The sequence below is a fragment of the Bos grunniens genome, chromosome 2 (genome assembly GCF_055505025.1).
Source record: "Bos grunniens cultivar Pamir isolate PY7600 chromosome 2, Bosgru_T2T1.0, whole genome shotgun sequence".
In the NCBI taxonomy this organism is placed as follows: domain Eukaryota; kingdom Metazoa; phylum Chordata; class Mammalia; order Artiodactyla; family Bovidae; genus Bos; species Bos grunniens.
Window position 1 is genome coordinate 66,031,393 of NC_141166.1, and position 25,658 is coordinate 66,057,050.

Below are 25,658 nucleotides of genomic sequence, written 5' to 3' on the forward strand. Positions count from 1 at the left end.
GCCCAGAGAATGGATGAAGAGGGAAGAGTGTACAGCACTGGCTTTGGGGTCAGTAGAAAGAGAAAGTGTTGGTTTCTTTGCGACCCAATGGACCATAGCCCCACCAGGCTCCTCTGTCCATGGAATTCTCCAGGCACAAAAACTGGAATGGGTTGCCATTCCCTTCTCCAGAGGATCTTCCAGACCCAGGGATCGAACCCAGGTCTCCTGCACTGCAAGCAGATTCTTTACCATCTAAATCACTAGAGAAGCCCCTTGAAGGTCAGCAAGCCTGAGTTTAAATCTTAGTTCCTCTACCTATAAGCTGTTTGACCTTGAACAAGTTAATTAACCTCTCTGAGATTCAGTTTCCACCTTTGTAGATGGGATAGGACTCTGCCTCTCAGGACTGTCACAAATGCAGTAATTGAGACCTTGGACTTGGAGATCAGGCACATTCTCTGTTCTTTATTAGCTGTGTGACCTTGGGTGATTATCTAACCTCCTTTGAACCTTCATTTCTCCAGTTTTTAAGTGGGCATTATAATGTTACCTCCTAGAGCTGTGCAGATGGAGTAGGATAAAGTGTGTTAAATACCTAACACAGTACTTGGTGCGTTATTAGGAATTTTTAAAAAGGATGAGTCTCCTGCCTGCAGACCTGACTGTAAGGAGTGGATGACCCAGATCCCTCCGTGGTTTTCGGTTGTTTCCACTTTTGCTTTCCTGTCTGCCGCTCCCGCCCCTGGGCCTGACAGCACGCACCTCATCAATCCTTCTCCACCCTAACCGCTCCAGTCATATTAATCTTCCTTGTTCTTTCTTATCTCCCAGCCTTTGCTCCTGTCAGGTGCAACAGAGTGAGATCCCCTCTTCTCTCTGCCAAACTAGGCTGAGAACCTCATTCATGCCTGTGTCAAATTAAAATCTTCTCCATGGCAAAAAAAAAAAAAAATACCATGAGCAAAGTAAAAGGACAAACCACGGGAATCTATTTACATATTTATATCCACACAACATGAAGAGCTCTTCCAAATTAGTGAAAAAGAATGATCACTCAATTAAAAACTAGGGAACGGACATATAAGACAGCTTCTAAAAAGGGAAACGAATGGTCAATAAACATATGAAAAGCATCTCAGACTCACTCACGATTAACAAAAATGCACATCAGAGCAATGAGATGCCATTTTCACAAATGTTGGCAAAATAATGACCATGTACGATCAGACAAGAGGATGGGGAGAAAGCCAGTCGGGTACTGTTAATGGGGATGTGAGCTGGTGCAGCCTCTTGGGACAATGGTTTGACAGATTTACCAGTATTTTTAAAGCTTATCCCCTTTGAGAGGGCAGTGCCACTGCTAGGAGCTATTTTACAGTTGTAATTACATGTGCACCTCTGTTCATTCAACAAATCTGCCGTTAACCCCTACTGTAGATGCTGTTCCTGGCAATGAGGGGAGGGCAAAACACAGCTACATCCGGATTAGTTTCTTATGGCTGCCAGAACAGATTTCCATAAATTGAGTGACTTACAACACGGATTTATCACCTCACAGATCTGGAGGTCAGGTGTCCTACCATCAAGGTTTCAGCAGGGCTGAGCTCTGATGGAGGCTCTAGGGGATGATCCTTTTCCCTGATTTCCCAGATTCTAGAGGCTTCCTGCATTCCTTGGCTCATGGCCCCTCATCCTCTCTCTGACTCTGACCTTCCTGCCTTCCTCTTAGGAGGACACTGTGAGACATTTAGGGCCCACAGGAATAATCCAGGCTGACCATCCCAACCCCAGATCTTTATTTTGATATTTTTATGTATTTACCTTTGGCTGGGCTGGGTCTTTGATGCTGTACAGCTTTATGTCTAATTGTGGTGATTGGCTGGGCTGGGTCTTTGATGCTGTACAGCTTTATGTCTAATTGTGGTGAGCGGAGGCTACTCTCTGGCTGTGGTGTGTGGGCTTCTCATCGCAGTGGCTTCTCCTGTTGTGGAGCACAGGCTCTAGGTGAGTGGGCTTCAGCAGTGATGGCTCATGGACTCAGGCTCGGGCTTGGACTCAGGCTCAGACTCAGTGGCTGTGGCACATGAGCTTAGTTGCTCCAAGGCATGTGGGATCTTCCCAGACCAGGGATCAAACCCGTGTTCCCTGCACTGGCAGGCAGATTCTTATCCACTGTGCCAGCAGGGAAGTGTCATAGCTTTAATCAAAGCTTTGACAAAGCTTTAATCAACTTCAAAGTCCCTTTGGCTACAGAAAGGAACATGGCTAAAGGTCCTGAGGATTAGGATGCGGCCATCTTCCCGGGTGGTGCTAGTGGTAAAGAATCTGCCTGCCAATGCAAGAGACATTAGAGATGTGGGTTCCATCCCTGGGTCAGAAAGATCCCCTAGAGAAAGGAATGGCAACCCACTCCAGTATTCTTGCCTGGAGAATTTTATGGACATAGGAGACTGGTGGGCTACAGTCCATAGGACTGTAAAGAGTTGGATATGACTGAAGTGGGTTCTGCCTGCAACACAGCCTTGTGGGGTTAATATTCTAGTGATATTTATACACAAAGATATTCTTAACAGTATTACTTGTAACAGCAATAACTTAGCAAAGAAAAGCCTAACAATCAGTAGTAGTGAACTAGTTAAACTGGTTGTGACACACCCATTTAGTGGACTCCCAGGCTGCCTAGGACCTGAACAGTAGAGCTATATGTAGTCCCAGGGCTCCATCTCCTAGACACTTTGCCGGGTGAAGAAGTGACTCCAGAGCAGGATGAAGAGTAAGCTGGATAGAAAGAAAAGCACTTGTACTTCTACAGGTATAGACTATATATGAAACAATACACAGGAAATTACTAACAAAGACTTAGATGGGGAACTAGAGTTTGAGTCAGAGGCAAACTTACTCTTCATAATATATTCAGTCATAATTCTTTTCTTTTTTTTAACCATTTGTGAAAATAACTTTTCAATTAAAAAGAAATCTAGCTAAAGAAAAGATAAAAATGATACCTTCAGTGTCTTACCTATCACCTCCATCACTTTCCCAAAGCTCTACCTCATCATCTTCCTCCATGACCTCCCCTCCCAGATGCCCCAAAGGAAGAAGGAGTTGTGTACAAACTTGAAGCAGCAGATACCCCACCCTCGGACGACTAGCTAGAGGGCCAAGGGTGCTCAGAAACTCCAGGCTAAGGCAGAGACAGAGTGTGGAGGTGGGATCTGAAGGAGAAGGGAAGTAAAGGCAGGAAAGAGAACCCAGCTAGTCTTCATTCATTCATTCAACACAGAGATGTGGGAAAGCCCTGCATGTAGGGTCTGAGTCAGGGCCTGGGAGGGGGAGCTTGGATGAGTTTGAGCCCCATCTCATAAGGTCCCCCATCTCATTTCAGACTCAAAAACATGTGTCAGTTGCCCGCCCTCTGCCAGGTCCTGGGCTGGAATTCTGCCCCATGGAATAATGAAGTCAGACTTGAACATTAGAGACCCCTTTGGGCTGCATGGGGCCCAGAGATTGGACGGGCCGAAGATTAAGGCAGGAGATAAACTGGAGGCTGGTTCAGGCGAGAGGGGGCAAAGATCCAGATTGAGACAGTGGCTGCTGGGGAAGAGGGAGAGGATCTGAAGGTGACTTGTGATAGAAATGAAAGGACTGAGAGAACTGGAGCACTTGCGCCAGGAACTACTGGCTCTCTGAGAGACTGCTTAGATGACAGCATCTTCAAGCGAGAGAAGCGATCTGCTGAGAAGGTCCTAGGTTGGGTCTGTGCAATGGAGGCACCCATGGGGCACTCAGAGGGTGGTGAGGCTGCAGCAGTGGAAAGCCAAGGTGGCCCAGGCAGCAGGGGTGACACCCGGGAGGGACGGAGCAGCAGCCCTGCTGGAGGGGAGAGGCTGTGTGCACGTGTGCAGCGCTCTGGCTTAGGTTCATAGACAGAAACAGCAAGGTCTTCTAAGGTGTGTTCCGTCAAGCTGTACTGGAGAATGAGAAAACATGCGCTCCATGTGAAGCACTTCACGCGCTTTTTTTTCTCTCCTTTTTCTTCTTCCTCTGATTGAGAGGGTGCTTTGGGAGGAAGCAGGTGGAGTTGCAGGATAATCACCCCCAGCCACCCCTTGGCATAATCCCCACTAGGGAACATGTGGACAATGAAGAGAGAGTGAATGCCCATTTTTGAGTGACAGGCAAAGGGAAAGAAGCCAGGGAGGAAGGCTGAGGGAGAGTCAGGGAGACGAGTGGAATGAGACTCCAAAAAATATTGAGAAAATCAGGGGGAGAGAATGTTTCAAAAAGCTCTATGTGCTTTTTGAATTAAAAAAATGTTTTTTTGAAAGGAAGTAATGATTAACACAAATATCTCCAATATCTGTGTATCTATCTATCCATCCATCTACCTCGTCCGTAAATACTTAAGACATGCCTGCCAAGAACAAGACATCATATTAGAATCGGTAGGTAACGCTATTAAGGCACAGTATACTCTAGTCAGTTAAAAACTGAAACTAGCTATAAAATATTTAAATAACATTTTAACCCTGGAGCCACAATAGAAAATACTGACAAATTTGACTGCACAAAAATTAAAAGCTTTAATACAAGCGAGAAAATCTTCAGGACAAACTGTAAAGGTATTTGTAATGCATATGACAGACAAAAGACTAATTTCCTTCATTTACATTGTAAGAATCATTCTGAGACAGACCCCAAATGAGCAGATGTGAACAGGAAGTTCTCAAAAATGAAAGCTGATATGAAAGTAGTTTCAACCTAAGGCATAATTAAAGAAATGTAATTCAAAACTTCATTAACCACATCTCAGGCTAGCAAATATGAAAATGCTCATTATTATCCAGTGCCATGTGGAGTATGGGGAAACAGACAGCCTCTTACTACTGGTACCAGTTAACTGCTGCAGAGCTTTTATGGTAGGTAGTTGTGGACCAGGTCAACATTTGAAATACATATCTCATTTAACCTGGAAATCCCATCCCTAGGAATGAGCTTTACAGGTGTCTTGCATAGACACCAAGGTGGACCAGGAAGGGTGCTCCTGGTGGCAAAGACTGCGCACAACCTAACATCCATCAGCTGGTGAGTGGAGAGATGAGTTATGCTGTGCCTGACTGTGGAATATCATGTAGCCATCAGGAAGCCATCAGCTCAGCAGAGAACAGTGTATCATCTCTCTTTATGACATGACACTGATAAAAATTATATACACTATATATGGATTATATTTACATTTTGTTTTGGAAGAAGATTCGTGATGCTAATAACCATTTCTCTCTTGAGACACTATGTGAATGATCGTTCCATCAAATGAGATAACAGATGCAGATGCAGGTCTTTGGGTGAAAATCATGTCTGTGACTCTTGAGTTTAAAATACACTTGGGAGGAGGACTGAGTGCTCTTCAATATAGAAAGGAAGGCTGCTAGTATCTAGTTTATGTTTCCAAGTTCTATATAAACTTTTAAAATTATGTGCATGTACTATATTTCATAATATATAAAATATTTTATAATAGATTTTAAATAAATTGCATATTAAGGCCATACTTGAGCTGTTGGCCCAGGGCCACATGTGAGAAACATCATTCAACTTTTCCCCCAACAAGGGCCAGGATGGGAATTCTTTGTGATCACCCTGCTGTACCACAAGTTGTTTCTCTACTTTGTGAAATCCTTTCATCACTTTTTGTTCATGGAGGTCCTTAGGAAAAACCCCTGAAAGATTCCTGGGATGCAACCCCCCCAACCTCCACAACCAAGCCCACCAGCTTGCCTCAAGATAACCATAACAGGATTTTGTTCTGAATCATTTCCATTTCCTTGTAATCCCCAAACATCAAAGTATGGTCTTAGCCAAAGATCTAAAGAATCATCCAAGCAGCGCTAGTGGTAAAGAATCCATCTTCCAATGCAGGAGATGCAAGAGACACAGGTGACTCCTTGGGTCAGGAAGATCCCCTGAGGTAGGAAATGGCAATCCACTCCAGTATTCTCGCCTGGAAAATTCCATGGACAGAGCAGCCTGATGGGTCATAGTCCACAGGGTCCGTAAAGAGTCGAACACAACTGAGAATGCATGTCGACATTGACATTTAACAAATCACTAATTTGGACAATTGTGTGTGCCTCTGTGTGTGTGTGTGTGCATCCCAAGGTGAGCAACACAGTGTGATCAGTGGACGGAGCCCTGAATCAGGGACCAGAGGGCTTGAGTTCTAATCCAGCTCAGCAGTTGACCAGCTGTGTCCTGCGGCCATCACAATGCCTCTTTGACCTTCATCACTTGTTTCTTAAAAGAAGAAATCCAACTTAGTCATGGTTTCTAATGATCCTCGCGGGTCAGATATTCTGGTTTTTCTACATTTCTTTCCTGGCCCCAACTCCAAGCTTGGTTATATATTCCTCCACTTCTCTACTTTACCTAGAACCTCCTGTAGGGCTGAGCCTGCAGAGGCCTGGTGTGCACGGCTTCCTGGGGTGGAGAGTTTGGCCTTAGAGGCAGATAACATTGGCTTTGAACTTCATTTCCACTCCTCAACAACCACGGAATCAGCCAGTTATCTTCTCTGAGCCTTGATTTCTCCATTTATAAAGTACAGTTAAGGTGGTGGTACAGATTAGAGAGTGCCACGTCCATCTCAGGGGCCTGGCACATAATGAAAGTGAGTCACTTCAGTCGTGTCTGACTCTTTGTGACCCATGGACTGTTGCCCCCCAGGCTCCTCTTTCCATGGAATTCTCCAGGTAAGAAGACTGGAGTGGGTTGCCATGCCCTTCTTCAAGGGATCTTCCCAACTCAGTGATCGAACCCAGACCTCCCACATTGCAGGCAGATTCTTTATGGTCTGAGCCTAATAGGTGCTCAATAAAAAGGGAAATTCTTATAATGGAATCAGAAAGCAATGGCAGAAGAACACAGGATGCCTACTTCCTTACCTCCTTCAAGTCTTATCAAACACCCTTCCTCTGGGCATTCGTGTCCCCACTCTTTTGACAGTGTGTGTTGTGTTCTATTGAAATTGTCTGTTGATGTCTCTGTCTAACCCACTAGACTGTGAAACCCTTGGGATCCTTGGGATCCTGAATCATGATCCCTAGTACCTGGCACAGTGCCTGTGCTGTGATATATAGAGGTCTATGTGTCTATCTTCTATGGGCTTCCCTGGGGGCTCAGATGGTAAAGAATCCACCTGCGGTGTGGGAGACCTGAGTTTGATCCCTGGGTCGGGAAGCTCCCCTGGAGAAGGGAAGGGCTACCCACTCCAGCATTCTTGCCTGGAGAATTCCCATGGACAGAGAAGCCTGGCAGGTGACAGTCCATGGGGGCGCAAACAGTCAGACATGACTGAACGACTTTAGATATATGGTCTTAGCCAAAGATAGAATGAATTACTAACTTGGACAACTGTGAGTGTCTCTGTGTGTGTCGAGTGACAGTACCCACCTGGTTACCTGTCACAGGTAGGTCTGGGAGGCCTGCAGACTTTGGGGGCGGTTTTGCCTCAGGCTCAAGCTATCCTTGGCCCACATGTTTCAGCTCTGATTGAGCTAACCTAGGAGGGTTCCTGTATGCAGTGGGGAGTGAGGGGCTCTCTGGGTAAACTGATATGAGAAGTGACCTCTCAGCCCAGTGCCTGGTGGAGACTCAGCTGTCAGCCAGCCAGGAGTCTCAGGGAGAAGCAAGTCCATTCATCAAGGAGATAAAGAGCCTTCAGGTGCACTGGAGAGCATCTGCAAACGCCACTCACCAGAGAAGGAGGCTCATTTTTAATTAATTGCAGCCTCTTTCATCAATGACAGCAGGGGCCACAGTCAGCATCACGGAATCACTTTAATTGCCTCTGAGAACTCTCCACACTTCAGATGTACTAGGAGGGTCTCCTCAGCAGGCCCAGGCAGCTCCACGGGCTCTCCTGTTCATACCAATTGCACAGCTCCTCGAGGGTTCCCACAGGTCAAACCTAAGCTTTTCTCTCCCTCAAAATGCTTTCTGTTTGGTGACTAGCACAACTACACTCCCGGGCACCCCAGCCAGGAGCCCAGGAATAAGACTGGAGTCCACCCTCCTCTCCATGCATCTGGTTGGAGAGGGCCCATCCTGTGCCCCTTTCCCCTGTTCAAGGCCTTGACATCTCTTAGCTGGGCTGCTGTGCCAGTCTCTTCACCACTCTTGACCCCTAAAAGTCCAGCCTCCCCACCCCACCCCATCCCCGACCCTCACCCAGCTCCCTCTTCCTAGAGCATCTTCCCTCTGCCCTTACTCCCCGAGCTAACTTTATTCACTCCCTGCCCTGGGGTGAACTCTTGCTAGAAGCTGCCCCAGATCTCCATCACCCCCCGAGTGGTTCCATCCTCCTCTGGGTCCCTGGGCCCTGTATTTAATGGCCTAGCTGTCTGTTGATGGTTCTGTTTCCTAGTTGGATGGAGAGTTTTGGAGGGTCAGGCTGCAGGTTGCCTCCATCCCCATACCCCCACACCTGACACACACAGTGTGTCAGGGCAGAGTATGTTGGAACAGAGTTAAATCCAACATGTTTATAGTGGAAACAGCCAGAGGAGACAGACCGCTTCTGCCAAGAAAAAGATGAGCTGTCGAGTGCTGGGGGTACCGCCTGATGACAGAGTGCGTGAAGAGTAACCAGCAGCTGCCTGGTTACTGAGGGGCTTGCTGAGACCCTGGGTGTGCACCTGTGGTGTGGGTCTCTGCTGCTCTGTTCCCCCACCTTCCCAGACCACTGGCCATCCTCAGGCAGGCCTGGGATGGGGCAACTTTTCAGAGGCTCTGGCCCTCTGGTACCCAGACCTTAATTCACAGATGGCATAGTCCTGAGACTATATGCATGAAGGCCCCCTTCTTGGCTCTTTTCTGACTTCTCTGGCCAGTCCTTGGAGGAAGCCCCTAGTTGGGGAGTTCTCCATGCACAAACTGTTGGAGATGTTGGGGTGGGGGTGCTTGGGAAATGACCTAATCTCATCCCGCCTTGTCCAAATAAGGAAATGGGCGCCAAAGGGGAAGGACCTGACTGGAGGTCACCAGCTAATATCTGACAGAGTAGAGTTTGGGACTCAGGTCCCTGACTGTTTGATGCCTTTTCATTGTAGAATTCTACCTCAGTCTCCTCCAAGCTTTTCAGAAGTTCTTCCATCAGACCTGCTGTGGTTGCCCCCTCCTCCTGCCCAGCTTCTTTTCCCTGGGCTGTGGGCATCAGCAGCGATGGCAAGAATGGGGAAGGACATGAGCTTTGGGTCAACTTTGGGATTTGGATTTCTAGCCCTGCTGCATATCCGCTTGCTGGTCCCCCTGGGTAAAAAAATCTAACCTCTCTGAGCTTCTTAGTAAAATGGGAGCTATAGAATCTCATGAGATTGTTCTGAAGAACTAATGTATGTAAAGAACCTCACACGGAACCCATTCACAGTGAGTATTTAATGAATGGGAGTCCTTCAACATCCTAAAATAAAGGTGCCGACCCCCTAAATGGTCCCTTTTGAATGGCTTCTGTCCAGGGCCAGCAGTAGATTGGTTACTACTGGGCATCAGGAGGAGAAACGGAGGAGAGAGTTTCGTAGATGCCCGAACCGGGCACAGATGAAGCGTGTGTATTTCTTCTGAGCGGTGGGCTGCCTCCAGCCCTCGAGCCTTTGCGGGGATCCGCAGCCTCTCTAGTTCAGTTCCTGGCGGAGCCGGGCAGAGACTGAGGTCGGAGCCTGGCGGGCTGAGCACGGCCTGCAGCACCCCCTAGTGCCCACAGCGGGAAGGCGGCCTCCCCAGCGAGAGGTCTGCAGGCCTTAATCTCTGAGCGGAAAACGGTCCAATTGATCATGCGGAGTGGGAGGCAGCCAGGTTGTGTTTGTGGGGCAGACTTCCCCAGACTGTCCCCCGGTCGCAACCCTGCCACCGTCTGCAAAGGTCAGTCACTGCCCAGTGTTTACCGAGTTCTTGGAGTTCCCCAAGCTTGTGGTACCAAGCACCTTTGTGTTCCATGCAGTATTCTTCCCGGTCCCCACCAAAAGAGGGCCAGAGCAGAGCTCCCATCTGCTTATCGCAGGACTCCAATCAGAAAATCCAGAAAAATGTCGTTCTAACATGCATTTTAACAAGCATGCAAATTTCTTTTGATGGTTTGTATGATTTTGAGTAGGGCTTCCCAGGTGGATCACTGGTAAAGAATCTGCCTGCCAATACAGGAGACTCAAGAGACTCAGGTTTGATCCCTGGTTGGGGAAGATCCCTTGGAGAAGAATTGGCAACCCACTTCAGTACTGTTGCCTGAGAAATCCATAGAGGAGGCTAGAAGGCTACATCCGATAGGATCACAAAGAGTTAGACATGACTTAGCAATTAAACAACAACAATGATTTTGAGTGCATGTAGTGAGGAGTTACCATACAGCTGTTTGATTCTTTAAGATTTTATCATGCAGATTTGGGCTAGTGGTAGGGAAGGAATCCCACTGGTCCTGGGCCTGGAAGAGGGGGAGTTCAGAGCGGAGAACCCCCTGGCCCCCACATTCATGGGCCAGACCAGCCCATCACTCTGTGCTGATGTGTTCACTTGTGGTTTCCCCCCTGAACCCTGACCTCAGAGGTCACGAACTGGGTTTTTAATCTTTGTGTCAGTGGCTCTCTGTATAGCACCTCATACAGAGAAGGCACAGGTAAATGCCAGATTAGAGGGGCAAAGGCAAGTGTGAGAAGGTGAGGCTGGGAGCACGGTTGTGACAAGTGGAAGGGAAAGAGAGGTACAGTGCAGAATTAAGCACAGAGGTGCCCCATTAAAAACACCCCAAACTCCCCTGGTAGGACATTAAACCACATTCATTCATGTACCAGAGCCCCCAAATTTGCCAATCCTGCAGGAAACAGGACTTGACCAGATGAATACTGGGTTGAGATGGTGCCCAGCGGGGTGGATGGAGTCCAACTATGCAGTCTTATCAAGGGCATGTCCAACAGGCATGTGTGCGGAGGGCCACTCATCTCTGTCATCAGAAACACCAGGTTCAAATCTGGCCTCTTGCTAACTGTGTGACCTTGAACCCATAGCTCCTTATCAGTGATCCTACCTTGCAGATTGTTCTGAAGTTTGAGAGTACGTGCCTGGCAAAGGGAACCCTCAAGATAGTTGCCCCAATACTCCTAATGTTTCCAGCAAAGGTGGCCATGCAGTGCTCCCCACCCCAGCTTCAGATCTTTATCTCTCCATGTGCCCAGCACTCATTCCTCTCCAGACCCCACTCAGCTGTTGACTTTGGCTCCTGACCTCTGAGAAGATAGAAACAATCAGATGAGAAATCCCTCATCCCTCATCTTGCCACTACCAAATCCACTGGCTTCCGCATCTTTATTCAGATTGCCACCTTCCTTCCTCCTATCCTAGAACTATTCCTGTCCCTGCCAACTGCTCAGAATCCTTTAGTCTTTCTAAGGACCTGGCTTCTGAAATTGTGCCCTCCCTTCTGAATTTTAATTGAGCCTATCTACTAGGTCATTCCCATCAGCATATAAACAGGACTTTATCTTGTTACAAAAAATAAAGTCCGCCCCTGCATCCCATCTGTCTTCCTCCAGCTGCAGCCCCATTTCTCTCCATAGCCACACAGCCAAAGTGTCTGCTGGGCCCTGTCCCCCTGTCCTCCCAGGGGCCTGTGCACCAGTGACACGATGACACACAGGGACACTGGGATGAAAAGTCTGAGCTCGGGAGGGGGCGGACTCTGATGGACGCTGTTGAGTCCATTTATTGTTTACATTAAATAATTTCTTTTTTCCTTTTTTAAAAATGTATGTTTACGTTCTTAAATTGGGGGATAATTGCTTTATAATGTTGTGTTAATTCCTGCTGTTAAATGAAGCAAATCAGCTATAAGTATACAAATATCCCCTCCTTCTTGAACCTCCCTCCCACTCACCCCCACATTCCTCTGCTCTAGGTCATCACAGAGCACAGATCTGAGCTCCCTGTGTTACACAGCAGCTTCCCACTAGCTACCTATTTTACACATGGTACTGGAAAAGGTCAGTTTTCATTCCAATCCCAAAGAAAGGCAATGCAAAAGAATGCTCAAACTACTGCACAATTGCACTCATCTCACATGCTAGTAAAGTAATGCTCAAAATTCTCCAAGCTAGGCTTCAGCAATACGTGAACCATGAACTTCCAGGTGTTCAAGCTGGTTTTAGAAAAGGCAGAGGAACCAGAGATCAAATTGCCAACATCCGCTGGATCATGCAAAAAGCAAGAGAGTTCCAGATAAACATCTATTTCTGCTTTCTTGACTATGCCAAAGCCTTTGACTGTGTGGATCACAATAAACTGTGGAAAATTCTGAGAGATGGGAATACCAGACCACCTGACCTGCCTCCTGAGAAATCTGTATGCAGGTCAGGAAGCAACAGTTAGAACTGGACATGGAACAACAGACTGGTTCCAAATAGGAAAAGGAGTACGTCAAGGCTGTATATTGTCACCCTGCTTATTTAACTTATATGCAGAGTACATCATGAGAAACGCTGGACTGGAAGAAACACAAGCTGGAATCAAGATTGCTGGGAGAAATATCAATAACCTCAGATATGCAGATGGCACCACCCTTATGGCAGAAAGTGAAGAGGAACTCAAAAGCCTCTGGATGAAAGTGAAAGTGGAGAGTGAAAAAGTTGGCTTAAAGCTCAACATTCAGAAAACGAAGATCATGGCATCCGGTCCCATCACTTCATGGCAAATAGATGGGGAAACAGTGGAATCAGTGTCAGACTTTATTTTTCTGGGCTCCAAAATCACTGCAGATGGTGATTGCAGCCATGAAATTAAAAGACGCTTACTCCTTGGAAGGAAAGTTATGACCAACCTAGATAGCATATTCAAAAGCAGAGACATTACTTTGCCAACAAAGGTCGGTCTAGTCAAGGCTATGGTTTTTCCTGTGGTCATGTATGGATGTGAGAGTTGGACTGTGAAGAAGGCTGCCGAAGAATTGATGCTTTTGAACTGTGGTGTTGGAGAAGACTCTTGAGAGTCCCTTGGACTGCAAGGAGATCCAACCAGTCCATTCTGAAGGAGATCAGCCCTGGGATTTCTTTGGAAGGAATGATGCTAAAGCTGAAATGCCAGTACTTTGGCCACCTCATGCGAAGAGTTGACTCATTGGAAAAGACTCTGATGCTGGGAGGGATTGGGGGCAGGAGGAGAAGGGGACGACAGAGGATGAGATGGCTGGATGGCGTCACTGACTCGATGGATGTGAGTCTGAGTGAACTCCGGGAGTTGGTGATGGACAGGGAGGCCTGGTGTGCTGCGATTCATGGGGTTGCAAAGAGTTGAACACGACTGAGCGACTGAACTGAACTGAACTGAATGTGTATATGTCAATACTACTTTCTGAGCTTCTGTGAAGGGTCTTGAATAATCATAATAACCCAGACTGAGCATTTACCACATGCCAAGCAACAGTTAACATGCTTTTTTTTAACTTATCATTTCTTTTGGTTTTTCTAAACTTTATTTTGTATCTATTTATTTTTATTGGAGTACAGTTGCTCAACAATGTTGTATCAGTTTCTGCTGTACAACAAAGTGAACCAGCTACATGTATATTTATATTCACTCCTTTTTTAGATTTCCTTCCCATTTAGGTCACCACAGATCACTGAGGAGAGTTCCCTGTGCTATACAGAAGGTTCTCATTAGTTATCTGCTTTTTACATAGTAGTGTATATGTCAATCCCAATCTCCCAATTCTTTCCCCTCCCACTACCCACCCACCCCAACCCCTGGTAACTATAAATCTCTACTTCTGTGACTCTATTTCTGCTTTGCAGATAAGTTTATCTGTACCATTTTTCTAGATTCTACATATAAATGATATTATACGAGATTTTTCTCTTTCTGAGTTACTTCACTCTGTATGACAATTTATAGGTCCATCCACATCTTTGCAAATGCCACTGTTTCATTCCTTTTTATGGTGGACATAATATTTCATTGTATATATGTACCACAGTTTCTTTATCCATTCCTCAGTTGATGGAATTTAGGTTGCTTCCATGATATGGTAAATACTGCTGCAATGAACACTGGGGTGCATGCATTTTTCAATTATGATTTTCTCCTGATATATGCATAGAAGTGGGTTTGCTGAATCATATGATAGCTCTATTTTTAGTTTTTTATGAAATCTCTGTACTGTTCTGCACAGTGGCTGTATTAATTTACATTTTCATCAATAGTTTAAGAGAGTTCCCTTTTTCTCCACACCCTCCCCAGAATTTATTCTTGGTAGATTTTTGATGATGGACATTCTAACTGGTGTGAGGTGATACCTCCTTGTAGTTTTGATTTGCATTTCTCTAATAATTAGTAATGTTTAGCATCTTTTCATGGGTTTTTTGGCCACGTGTGTGTCTTCTTTGGAGAAAAGTCTGTTTAGGTCTTCCACCTATTTTTTTTGATTTGTTTTTTTTTTAATATTGAGTGAATGAACATGAGCTGCTTATATATTTTGGAGATTAATCCATTGTCAGTTGTTTCATATGCAAATATTTTCCCCTATTCTGAGAGTTTTCTTCTCATTTTGTTTACAATTTCCTTTGCTGTGCAAAGGCTTTTAAGTTTAGTTAGGTCCCATTTTTTTAAAATTTGTTTTTATTTCCATTGGATCAAAAAACATCTTATGGTAATTTATGTCAAAGGTGTTCTGTCCGTATTTTCCTCTAAGAGTTTTGTAGTATCTGCCTTTACATTTAGGTCTTTAATACATTTTGAGTTTATTTTTGTGTATGGCATTTGGGAGTGTTCTATTTTGATTCTTTTACATGTAGCTGTCCAGTTTTCCCAGCATCACTTATTGAAGATACTTTTCTCCACTATATATTCTTACCTCCTTTGTCATAGATTAGGTGGCCACAGATGATTGGGTTTATTGCTAGATTTTCTATTCTATCCTGTTCCATTGATCCATATTTCTGGTTTTTTTTTTTTTTTTTGGTGGAGAGAGGGGGAGTACCATACTGTTTTGATTACTGTAGCTTTGTAGTATAGTCTGAAGCTAAGGTGCTTGATTCCTCTAGCTCCATTCTTCTTTCTTTAGGTTGCTTTAGCTATTTGGGATATTTTATGTTTCCATACAAAGGATACATTCTTTTGTTCTAATTCTGTGAAAAATGCCTTGTAATTTGATAGGGATTGGATTCAACCTGGAGATTGCTTTGGGTAGTATAGTCATTTTAACAATATTGATTCATCTAATCCAAAACATGGTATATCCCTCCATCTCTATCATCTTTGATTTCTTTCATCAGCATCTCATAGTTTTCTGAGTTTATGTCTTTTACCGCCTTAGGTAGGTTTATTCCTATGTAGTTTATTCTTTTCAATGTGAAGGGAAATGGGATTGTTTCCTTAATCTCTCTTTCTGATTTTTCATTGTTAGTGTATAAGGATGCAAGAGATTTCTGTGTATTAATTTCATATCTTGCAACTTTACCAAATTCATTGATGAGTTTCAGTCGTTTTCTAGTAGCATTTTTAGGATTTTCTATGGATAATATCATGACATCTGCAAACAGTGATGATTTTACTTATTTTCCAATTTGGATTCCATATATATTTTTTTTCTCTGATATCCATGGCTAAGACTTCCAAGACTATGTTGAATGAAAGTGGTGAGAGCAGACAGCCATGTCTTGCTCCTGATCTTAGAGGAAATACTTTCAGCCTTTCACCATTGAGTATGATGTTAGCTGTAGGTTTGTTGCATATGGCCTTTATTATGTTGAGGTAGTTTCCCTCTAGGCCCACTTTCTGGAGAGTTTTTATCCTAAATGGGTGTTCACTTGTCAACAGATTTGAGATGATCATATGTTTTTTACTGTTCAATTTGTTAATGTAGTATATCACAGTGATTGATTTGCATATATTGAAGAATTTTTGTATCCCTGGGATAAATCATACTTGATCAGTGTGTACGATCCTTTTAATGTGTTGTTAGATTTGATTTGCTGGTATTTTGTTGAGGAGTTTTGCATCCATGTTCATCAGTGACATTTGTCTGTAATTTTCTATTTTTGCAAGATCTTTGTCTGGTTTTGTTATCAAGGTGATGGTGGCCTTGTAGAATGAGGTTGGGAGTGTTTCTTCCTCTGCAATATTTTGGAAGAGCTTCAGATGGGTAGGTGTTAACTCTTAGAATTTGCCTGAGAAGCCATCTGACCCTGGGTGTTTATTTGTTGGAAGATTTTTAATCAGTTTCAATTTCAGTACTTCAATTAGTCTGTTTATGTTTTCTATATCTTCCTGGTTCAGTCTTGTGACATTATACCTTTCTAAGAATTTGTTCATTTCTTCTAGATTGTCCATTTTATTTACATATAGTTGCTTGTAGTAATGTCTTATGATCCTTTGTGTTTCTGTGGTGTCCATTGTAACTTCTTTTTCATTTCTAATTTTATTGATTTGAATCCTCTCCTTTTTTCCCCTGATGAGTCTGCCTAAACATATATCAATTTTGTATATCTTCTCAAAGAACGAGCTTTTAGTTTCATTGATCTTTGCTATTGTTTTATTTGTCTCTATTTCATTTATTTCTACTCTGACCTTTATGATTTCTTTCCTCCTATTAACTTTGGGTTTTGTTTGTTCTTCTTTCTCTAGTTGTTTTAGGTTGTTTATTTGTGATATTTCTTGTTTCTTGAGGTAAGATTTTATTGTTATAAATTTCCTTCTTAGTATAGTTTTTGGTGTATCCCATAGGTAGTTGTATTTTCATTGCCATTTGTCTCATTTGCCATTTTTTATTTCCTCTTTGATTCCTGCAGTGATCCACTGATTACTTATTAACATGCTGTTTAGCCTCCATTTTTTTTTAACTTTTTTTTTTTTTTCCCCCTGTGATTGATTGCTAATCTCATAGTGCTGTGGTCAGAAAAGATGTTTGATATTATTTCAATTTTCTTAAATTTACCAAGGATTGATTTGTGATCTGTTCTGGAGAAGGTTTCATTTTCATTTGGGAAGAAAGTGCATTCTGTTGTTTTTGGATGGAATGTCCTATAAATATCAATTAAGCCTATTTGGTCTAATTTACGGACTGTGTTTTCTTATTAATTTTCTGTCTGGATGATCTATCCATTGGTTACCATTGCTTTCCCCTTTTATGCCTGTTAGCATTTGCCTTATATATTGAGATGCCTATATATTATATACTGTGTGAGCATATATTTCTAATTGTTATGGCTTCTTGGATTGATCCCTTGATCATTATGTAGTGTCCTTCTTTATTTCTTATAATGGTCTTTATTTTAAAGTCTGTTTTATCTGATATGAGTATTGCTACTCAAGCTTTCTTTTGATTTCCATTTGCATGGAATATCTTTTTCTGTCCCCTCACTTTCAGTCTATATGTGTCCTTAGGTCTGAAGTGGGCCTCTTGTAGACAGTGCATATGTGAGTTTGTTTCTGCATCCATTCAGCAACGTCTATACCTTTTTTTTTTTGGAGCATTTAATTCATTTACATTTAAGGTGATTATTATTTTTTAATATTTTTATTTATTTATTTTGCTGTGCCAGGTCTTAAGCTGAGGCATGTGGGATTTAGTTCCCTGACCAGAATCGAATACAGGCTTCCTGCTTTGGGAGCATGGAGTCTCAGCCACTGAACCACCAGAGAATTTCCCCAAAGGTGATTATTGATATGTATGTTTCTATTGTCATTTTCTTAATTGTTCTGGGTTTGTTTTTGTATGTCTTTTTCTTCTCTTGTGTTTCTCACCTAGAGAAGTTTCTTTAGCAATTGTTCTAAAGCTGGTTGGGTGGTGTTGAATTCTCTTAGTTTTTCTTTGTCTGTAAAGCTTTTGCTTTCTCTGTTGAATCTGAATGAGATCCTTGCTGGGTGGAGTAATCTTGGTTGTAGGTTTTTCTCTTTCAATACTTTAAATATATCTTGCCACTGCCTTCTGGCCTGCTGAGTTTCTGCTGAAAAATCAGCTGATAACCTTATGGGGATTCCCTTGTATGTTATTTGCTGCTTTTCCTTGTTGCTTTTAATATTTTCTTTGTATTAATTCCTGTTAATTTGATTAATATGTGTCTTGGCATGCTTCTCCTTAGGTTTATCCTGTCTGGGACTCTCTCTGCTTCCTGGACTTGGGTGACTATTTCCTTCCCCATGTTAGAGAAGCTTTTGAGCATATTCTCTTCAAATATTTTCTCAGATCCTTCTCTTCCTCTTCTTCTGAGACTCATAATTCAAATGCTGGTGCATTTAATGTTGTCCCAGAGGTCTCTGAGACTGTCATGATGTTTTTTCTTTTTCCTTTCCTCTGTGGCAATTATTTCCACCATTCTCCAGCTCACTTATTTGTTCTCTTGCCTCAGTTATCCTGCTATTGATTCCTTCCAGTGTATTTTTCATTTCAGTTATTGTGCTGTTCATCACTGTTCATTTATTCTTTAGTTCTTCTAGTTTCTTGTTAAACATTTCTTGCATCTTCCTAATCCATGTCTCCATTCTTTTTCTGAGATCTTGGATCATCTTTACTATCATTACTCTGAATTATTTTTCAGGTATATATATTTTCTATATCTTCTTCATTTATTTGGTCTTGTGGGTTTTTACCTTACTCCTGTGTTTGCAACATATTTCCTCTGCTGTCTCATTTTATCTAACGTACTGTTTGTGGTCTCCTTTCCATGGGCTGTGGGGTTGTAGTTCCTCTTGCTTCTGGTGTCTGCTCCCTGGTTGCTCAGCTTGATTCAGGGGCTTCTGTTGGTTCCTGGTGGGAGGGACTTGTGTCTACACTCTGGTGGATGAAGCTGTGTCTTGTTCCTCTGATGGGTGGGGCTGCATTGGAGAGTGTGTTTTGGGGTGTCTGTGAGTTTAGTATGACTTTACACAGGCTGTCTGCTGATACGTGGGGCTGTGTTTCTGTCTTGCTGGTTGTTTGGAAAGATTCCCTGAGGCCTCTTCTATCAGTGTCATTGTCCCCACGGTGAGCCACAGACAACCCCTTTCTTCCCAGGAGGCCCTCCAACACCTCTAGGTAGGTCTCTGTACCTGCTGTGGGCAATTTGCAGACAGCTCAAACTCTGACCTGGTCCAACACCTACATGTACTTGTCCCCAAAGTCCACAGCTGCTAAAGCTAGACCAGTCTCAGTTGTGGGGGCACTTATGTCCACATTCATAGAGTCTGCAGATACTGGGTTTACCAAGCTGATTGCTGGGGTTTAATCAATGACCTGTGCAGTTTCTGGGAGAGATTTAAATTCTTCTTCCTTAGCTGCAGAGCCCCGGGCTCAGTTTTGGTTTTGGGCCCACCTCTGCATGTGGGTGACCCTCAGGTGTCTGTCTCTTGCCCAGGCGAGAGGAGGAAAGGCAGTGGCTGACTAGGGTGCTCTTGGTTGCTTAGGTGGGAGGGGCAAGAGGCTGCTACAGACTGGAGTGCAGGCTCACTCAGACGAGAGAGTGATAAGGCAGCGATATATGGGGTGCGTGGGTTCACTTTGATGGGATTCCCCTCTAGTGCCTGTGGAGGCAGAGGCTGGTTTGGTGGGGAGAGAGTCTCCCTGTCGAGGATTCTTGATGGTGACCCCTCCACTTGTGCGCCACTCAACAATGGCACCTCACTTCCCAGGCAGACCACGTTTCCTCAAGGAGCTTTCTGGGATGTGGAGCTCCTCACTCTTGTCTCCTCAAGCTGTCTCCATGCAGCCAACAGCAGTCTTCTCCCCAGGTCTGCTCTCGTAACCCCACCCTTCAGCAGCCAGCCCCTGCCTGCATTGGCAGACAGCCGTCTCAAGCTGGGGCTCCCAGGCTATGACCAGTCTCCCTCTATTTCAGTGTACTTTGCTGCCAGAAAGGGCAGGTGCAATAACCTCTCCTCTCCTTCAGCTCCCCCCTCCCAAGGGGTGTGGGCCCCATCCTGTTCCCTCTTTCCTTTTCTTCCCTTTTTCTCCTTCATCCTACCTGGTCATGCTGGGATCTTTTCTTGTCCTTTTAGGTGTCTGGGGTCCTTTGCTAGAGATCAGCAGGTGCTCTGTATGAATTTTTCAACTTGTAGATGTACTCCTGATATACTTGTGGGGAGAGGTGAACCCCAGGTCCTCCTATTCCATCATCTTGACCTTGACCTTAACTTATCATTTCAATGAATCCTCACAAAAAATCTAAGAGGGGGGAGCTGTTACTAGATTTTATTTTACAGATGAGGAAACTGGGACCCAGAGAGTTTCAATAATTTAATTGTGCAGCTGAAGGCCTGTTAAATGGCAACACTGGATTCTAACCCAGGACATCTCAGTCCTGAGTTGCATTTCTAGAGCTAGGTGCTGGGAAACTCTCTGTGCTTGCCTTGCCAGGCCAGTCATGGGGGTCTTGCACACAGAGGGTCCTTTGAGGGCCCTGCCATCTCTGTCATACCCAGCCAGTGTGCTCAGTGCTGGTGTCTGTGCTGCTGGCCTCAGCCAGGGTCCAGCATCCCCAGGAAGGGGAAACAGGAGGGAGGAGAGTGTTTTCAAGTGGACGGCAGTGTCACACAGAGGTCATGCCCAACATACAGCGGCCCCAGGCCCCTAGCCTGCTCTCCAACAGTTGAGGATGCTGTCCTGCTAATTTTACCCAGTTCCTCTTCAGCCCCACAACTAGCCGCCAGTCAGCCACAGCACCAGCAGCCACATGCTGCGGCCAAGTTCTGTGGTCACTGTGGTTCCAAAGGGGTTTCCTCAGCTTAGCTCGGCCAGAGAGCTTATCGGGGAACCAACTTGGCAGACGTGCAGGCTGCAACTCTCCTGCTGTGTGAATCCCCCTCTACTTCTTATTAGCTGCATGTAGTTTTCTTAGGCCATTATTATTATATAACAAACCACCCCTAAACCTAGTGGCTTTCAACCACAACCATCTGTGATTACTCACGAATTTATGGGTTGGTCTTCTGATGTGGGCCAGGCTTGACCAGTCTCAGCTGGGCTCACTAACGTGACTGTGGCCAACTGTATGCTGACTCATGGAGGATGACCTCAGTGGGGGGAGTTGGGTCATGTTTCACACATTTCACACTCCTTCACATGCCTCCTCCATTAGGTTTAGCCTGAGCTTAGTTTCATATCATGGTGGGAATTCCGAGAGAGACAGTGAAAGAGTAACAGCCCTGCTTCCTGTTGAGAAGAGCAGCAGTCACGTTGCAAAGGCTATCAATAGAAAGATGGTGAGCTGGAGCCAACATACCACAGTGCCAAAGCTCTTAGAGACTCAGTTTGCATACTTGGGATGGGAATGGTATCCCTTGTATCATGTGCTGCTCTGGTATGCTGTGTTCTTCGATGGGATGGTTGGTCAGGTGTGGCCTCAAGAAGGGACCCAGAAGAGTTGTGGGGATTACGCTCATCAAGACAGAGTCCCTACAGGTTGAGAGGGGCCCCAGGGAGTGGGTCAGCCACTTCGACAGGGAGCCAGGAGAGGGTGAAGACTCATGGACAAGGGTCTTCACTGGGGGGTCAGGATGGGGTACACAAGCAACCAGTGTAAGGGGATTTCATTGGTGCATTTGAATGTCACTAGGTCACAGTCACTGTGGGTAGGGGGAGGAAGGGGAATTTGTGGCAGGGGCCCAGCTTATCACACCGGTGCGCCTGATTACCTGGGCTGGTGCTCACAGCCTGTTTGTGGCGATGCTGAGACAGTGAGTGCGAAGATAGGATCTTTTGAAATTTACAATACACCTTGCAAAACTTGGACCCCATTTTGTTTCAAAAGCTAATCTCCTAAAGTGTGAAAGGCCTAGTGACTAGATTTGCCTTTGGAGAAAATCTTCGTCTTGAACCACTGCACCACAAGGATATGTCTCTTGTCAGAGAAAAGTCTGTGAAGCAATACCAGTATTGAAAAGCTAAGTACTCTATTTAGCATTCCTTCAGAGAGCCAGTCAGAAAATATTTATCACCAGCTGGTTGTGTAAGAGACATTATGTAAGAGAAACTGAATGAACAAAGGGCTGGATGTAATAGGGGGTAAATGAACCATTAAGGTTGCAGGAGGACTTTGTGAGATTGTCAGGGGCACAACCTTGTAAGTCACGATGGTGAGTTTGCCCCACCACCTAAGGGAATGGGGAGCCATTGAAAGATATAAACATGGAGTGGCGTAGTGAGCTGTGTGATTTCTAAAGATCTGTCAGGCTGCTGCTTGCAGAATGAATAGGTGGTTGGTGGAGCACAGTGGAGGAAAGAGACTGATTAGAAGCTCCAAGCATCCAGGCCACGGGGCAGTGGCCTGGACCATGATGGTAGTAGAGATGGAGAGACCTGAGTGGACTGGAGAGACATTTGGGAGGTAGAATACTTGGTGCCTGGTGGAGGCATAGCATCTGACACCCAGTGTCTGTCTTGGACACTGGATGGAGGGAGCAGGTTTTAGCTGCCTGAACTTTGAGGTGCTACTGTGGAGGCAGCTGGTGGACATATATGTAGCCAGAGCTCAGGAGACAGGTCTTCACTGGAAGTATAGACTGGGGGATCAACACCTAAGAGATGAAAACCAAAGCCATGGAAGGGAAATTTTGGGTGTGTTGAACCATGTCTTTCCGCTTTCTTGCTTGAGGAAGGGAGGGATAGCGGGAGGTTGGTCCATTCTCTGTAAGGATTTTGTCTATTCTACCTATAAACTATTATTTGTTCCTGTGGAAAGATGTGTGTGTGTGTGTGTGTGTGTGTGAAAGAGAGAGAGAGAGAGAGAGAGAGAAGTGCATGCATGCTCACACATCCATCCCTAAGGGTGATGCAAGGGGTCCCCCAGGTAGGAACCAGTCCCACAGTTCCTCACTCTTGAAGGAGGCAGATCCTGGGAAAGGAGATAAAGATGGGAGAGTTGGGCCTGATACTGCAGGGAGAACCCTCCTCTATTTCTGTCTCCTCGTCTCCTTTCCCGCCTTCCCCAGGGAAGGGCAGGGGGCTTTCACAGTACCCTTCCTTCCTGCTTGCTCTGCTCAGACCTCCTGCACTTCGAACACTGTGACCAAGTCAGCCAGGCTTGGCTTTTGATAAATTAAATGGAAAAAACTAGAAAACTGTTTCTGCTTTCAACTCTGCTTTCATGGTACTCCTGTTTCTAAAGAGGTTCAGGAAGTCACTTTGAGATTCAGATGGGAGAGATGACCCCTCCTCTCTGTTTCAGGTTGGACCTGCTCTTGACTTTCCATGTGGGTGGGTAGGTGGGGGACTTGTTAGGATAGAAGGAATGGGCAATAAGCTTTGAGAGATAAGGATGCTGATAAGACGGACAAGTTACACTTGTAAAATATTACATCTTAGAACCCCTGACAGGGGCTCCTTCCTCCCTGACCTTCCATTCTTCCATCCTGAAGTGCCAAGAAAACCCACATCATTATAGAGGTTTCTGCCAAATTAAAACAACCAGCTTTCAAATCCTGGCCCCATTCCCCTCTCTGTGCCCAGGTCCAGAGAGCTCTCCCATTGCCCTTGCAGCTCTGACCCTGGTGCTGATTTCTGAACAGCTGCAGCCTCTGAAAGTGCAGACTGGGTCCTGGGTGGCTGGTTGAGCTCTTGAGCGAGGAAGCCCTGGGATCTCTGCTCCATCTCCCAGTCCTTCCACTGCTCTTCCTGGGCTCTACCATTTACAAGTGCATGCATGTGTGCTAAGTCAAATCAGTCCTGTCCAACTCTTTGCGACTCTATAGACTATAGCCCACCAGGCTCCTCTGTCCATGGAATTCTTCAGGCAAGAATACTGGAGTGGGTTACCATGCCCTCCTCCAGCCAGATCTTCCCAACCAGGGATCAAACCCACGTCTCCCGTGGGTGAATAAAATGGATGAAAGTTCCTGCATTTATGGAGCCCACATCCTAATGAGAACAAATTTTCATGCTTAAAGGTAGAATTCCTATTTTCCATGCAACCTGGTGTCAACTTCATGAGGTCTCTTCATTTGCTGGTGAGTAGCTCCAGTGCTGGGAGACCGTTCACTGCTGTGCAAAGAGGCTACACCTGACTGACTGAAGGGCTGGTCATGACTAATTCTGACAATGGGTGAGCGCCACTTTCACCATGGAATTTCAGCCCCCATGTGCCCCAGTTCTGAGCTAAGATTCCACTGACCCTGTGCCCTGGGTGGGAGTGAGAGGAGCATGAGGACTCAATGAAAGGCTGTGTGCATTGAGTGAACGCATCCCTAAGGGACAGGAGGGACGAGCTAGTAATTTCAGCCACAGCCAGGCAGTGCCAAGTAGCGCTTTGAGCTTTATTAGCTTTATTGAACCTGCTTCAGAGGCTGTCAGCCACCCCTCAGAGAGCCCCTCAGAGAGCACCGCCTCCCTTCGTGGGCTGAGTGTCTTGGCTGTGGACACCTTGGGGGCAGAGTGGTGAGTGGGCTGTGGGGTCAGCTGCAGTTCACGCCTGCATCCTCATTGTGGTTGCAATTGTGAGAGCCCCAGCTGCTCTTGTTGCAGTCCCACAGGGTCCATTCTGACCCTGAACATGCAACATCATCCAGCCAGATGTTTCCAGAGCCTGGACACAGAGAAAGCAAGGGGAGAGAGGAGTGTGGGATTAGGGTTCAAGCTGTATGGTCCGTCTGTCCTCGGGGTCTTCCACAGGGAGCTAGACTGATCATTTCTCCTGCAACTGCCCAGGCCCGCGGTGCGGACGACTGATCTGCTCTCTTATGATGACTCTGCCTCTCTTCTGCTTTCTACCCTTTGATAAAAGTCTCATCCAAGTATTTAATATGTAATCCAAGCATGATTTGAAATCTCCTAAGGATCTCTCAGGGTTTGTCTCTTCCTTAAATGCCTTTATAACCAGGTCATTCCCAGTTCCAAAGCATTCATACCTCCTTCAAACCCCGTGCCTTCTGATATAATCGATTTCAGATCAAGAGCTCAGAGAAATTACTGGCTTATTCAATTCCAGTAATTTACACTACAGTGTGACAATCTATATAGGCTTAATCTGTGGGAGGAAATGTGTATTTTTAAGGAGTTTTATAATCCTACTAGACTCAGATTAAAAAATAGGTATGCATTTTGGTAGGGTGGAGGGGGAAGGGTGAGGACAGAGAAGATTTGGGGGCAGGAGCAGGAGAAACCAGCCTAGTGTCCTTGCCAGGTCAGCTCTTGGTGGTTGTTTAGTTGTTTAGTTGCCAAGTTGCTTTTGCAACCCCATAAATAGGCTGTAGCCCACCAGGTTCCTCTGTCTACGGAATTTTCCAGGCAAGAATACTGGAGTGGGTTGCCAAGCCCTACTCCAGGGGACCTTCCTGACCAAGGGATCAAACGCACGTCTCCTGCATTGGTAGGCACGTCTCCTGCATTGGCAGGCAGATTCTTTACCACTGAGCCACCAGGAAAGCACAGGTCTGCTTTTATGGACAAAGAAAATGACCTTTTGCTGCAAAACATAGTTGAGTGTCCAGCACTCCAGGACATCTTTCCAAAACTGATTTTAGGAAGTCCCTGCTCTGATTCACTGTCTCTTCCCTTCTCCTTGAAGATGATCAAGCTTGGGCTGCCCAGGCCTTTAGGCTCCAGAGAGCTGAGATAACCACTGTGCTTGCCTGCCCGGCATCTTTGTTCTCCTGGCTTCCACCCCTCAGCTGTCCTTCAGAGAGCACCCCTCACAAACACTGTCAGACACGTGGCATTCTGGCGTTAGGGCTGCATG

The 25,658-nt window shown here is 45.3% G+C and overlaps 1 protein-coding gene across 1 annotated transcript in view; it reads right to left on the reverse strand.

Moving 5' to 3' along the window:
* Positions 1-24,216: 24,216 nt before the first annotated feature.
* The window catches only part of MARCO (macrophage receptor with collagenous structure), a 33,427-nt gene continuing 31,985 nt past the window's right edge, over positions 24,217-25,658 (reverse strand). Inside the window, exon 13 of the mRNA XM_086367165.1 lies at positions 24,217-24,506. Coding sequence (XP_086223291.1) covers positions 24,376-24,506 — 131 coding nt within the window. The 3' untranslated portion in view covers positions 24,217-24,375. The remainder of the gene's footprint in view (positions 24,507-25,658) is intronic.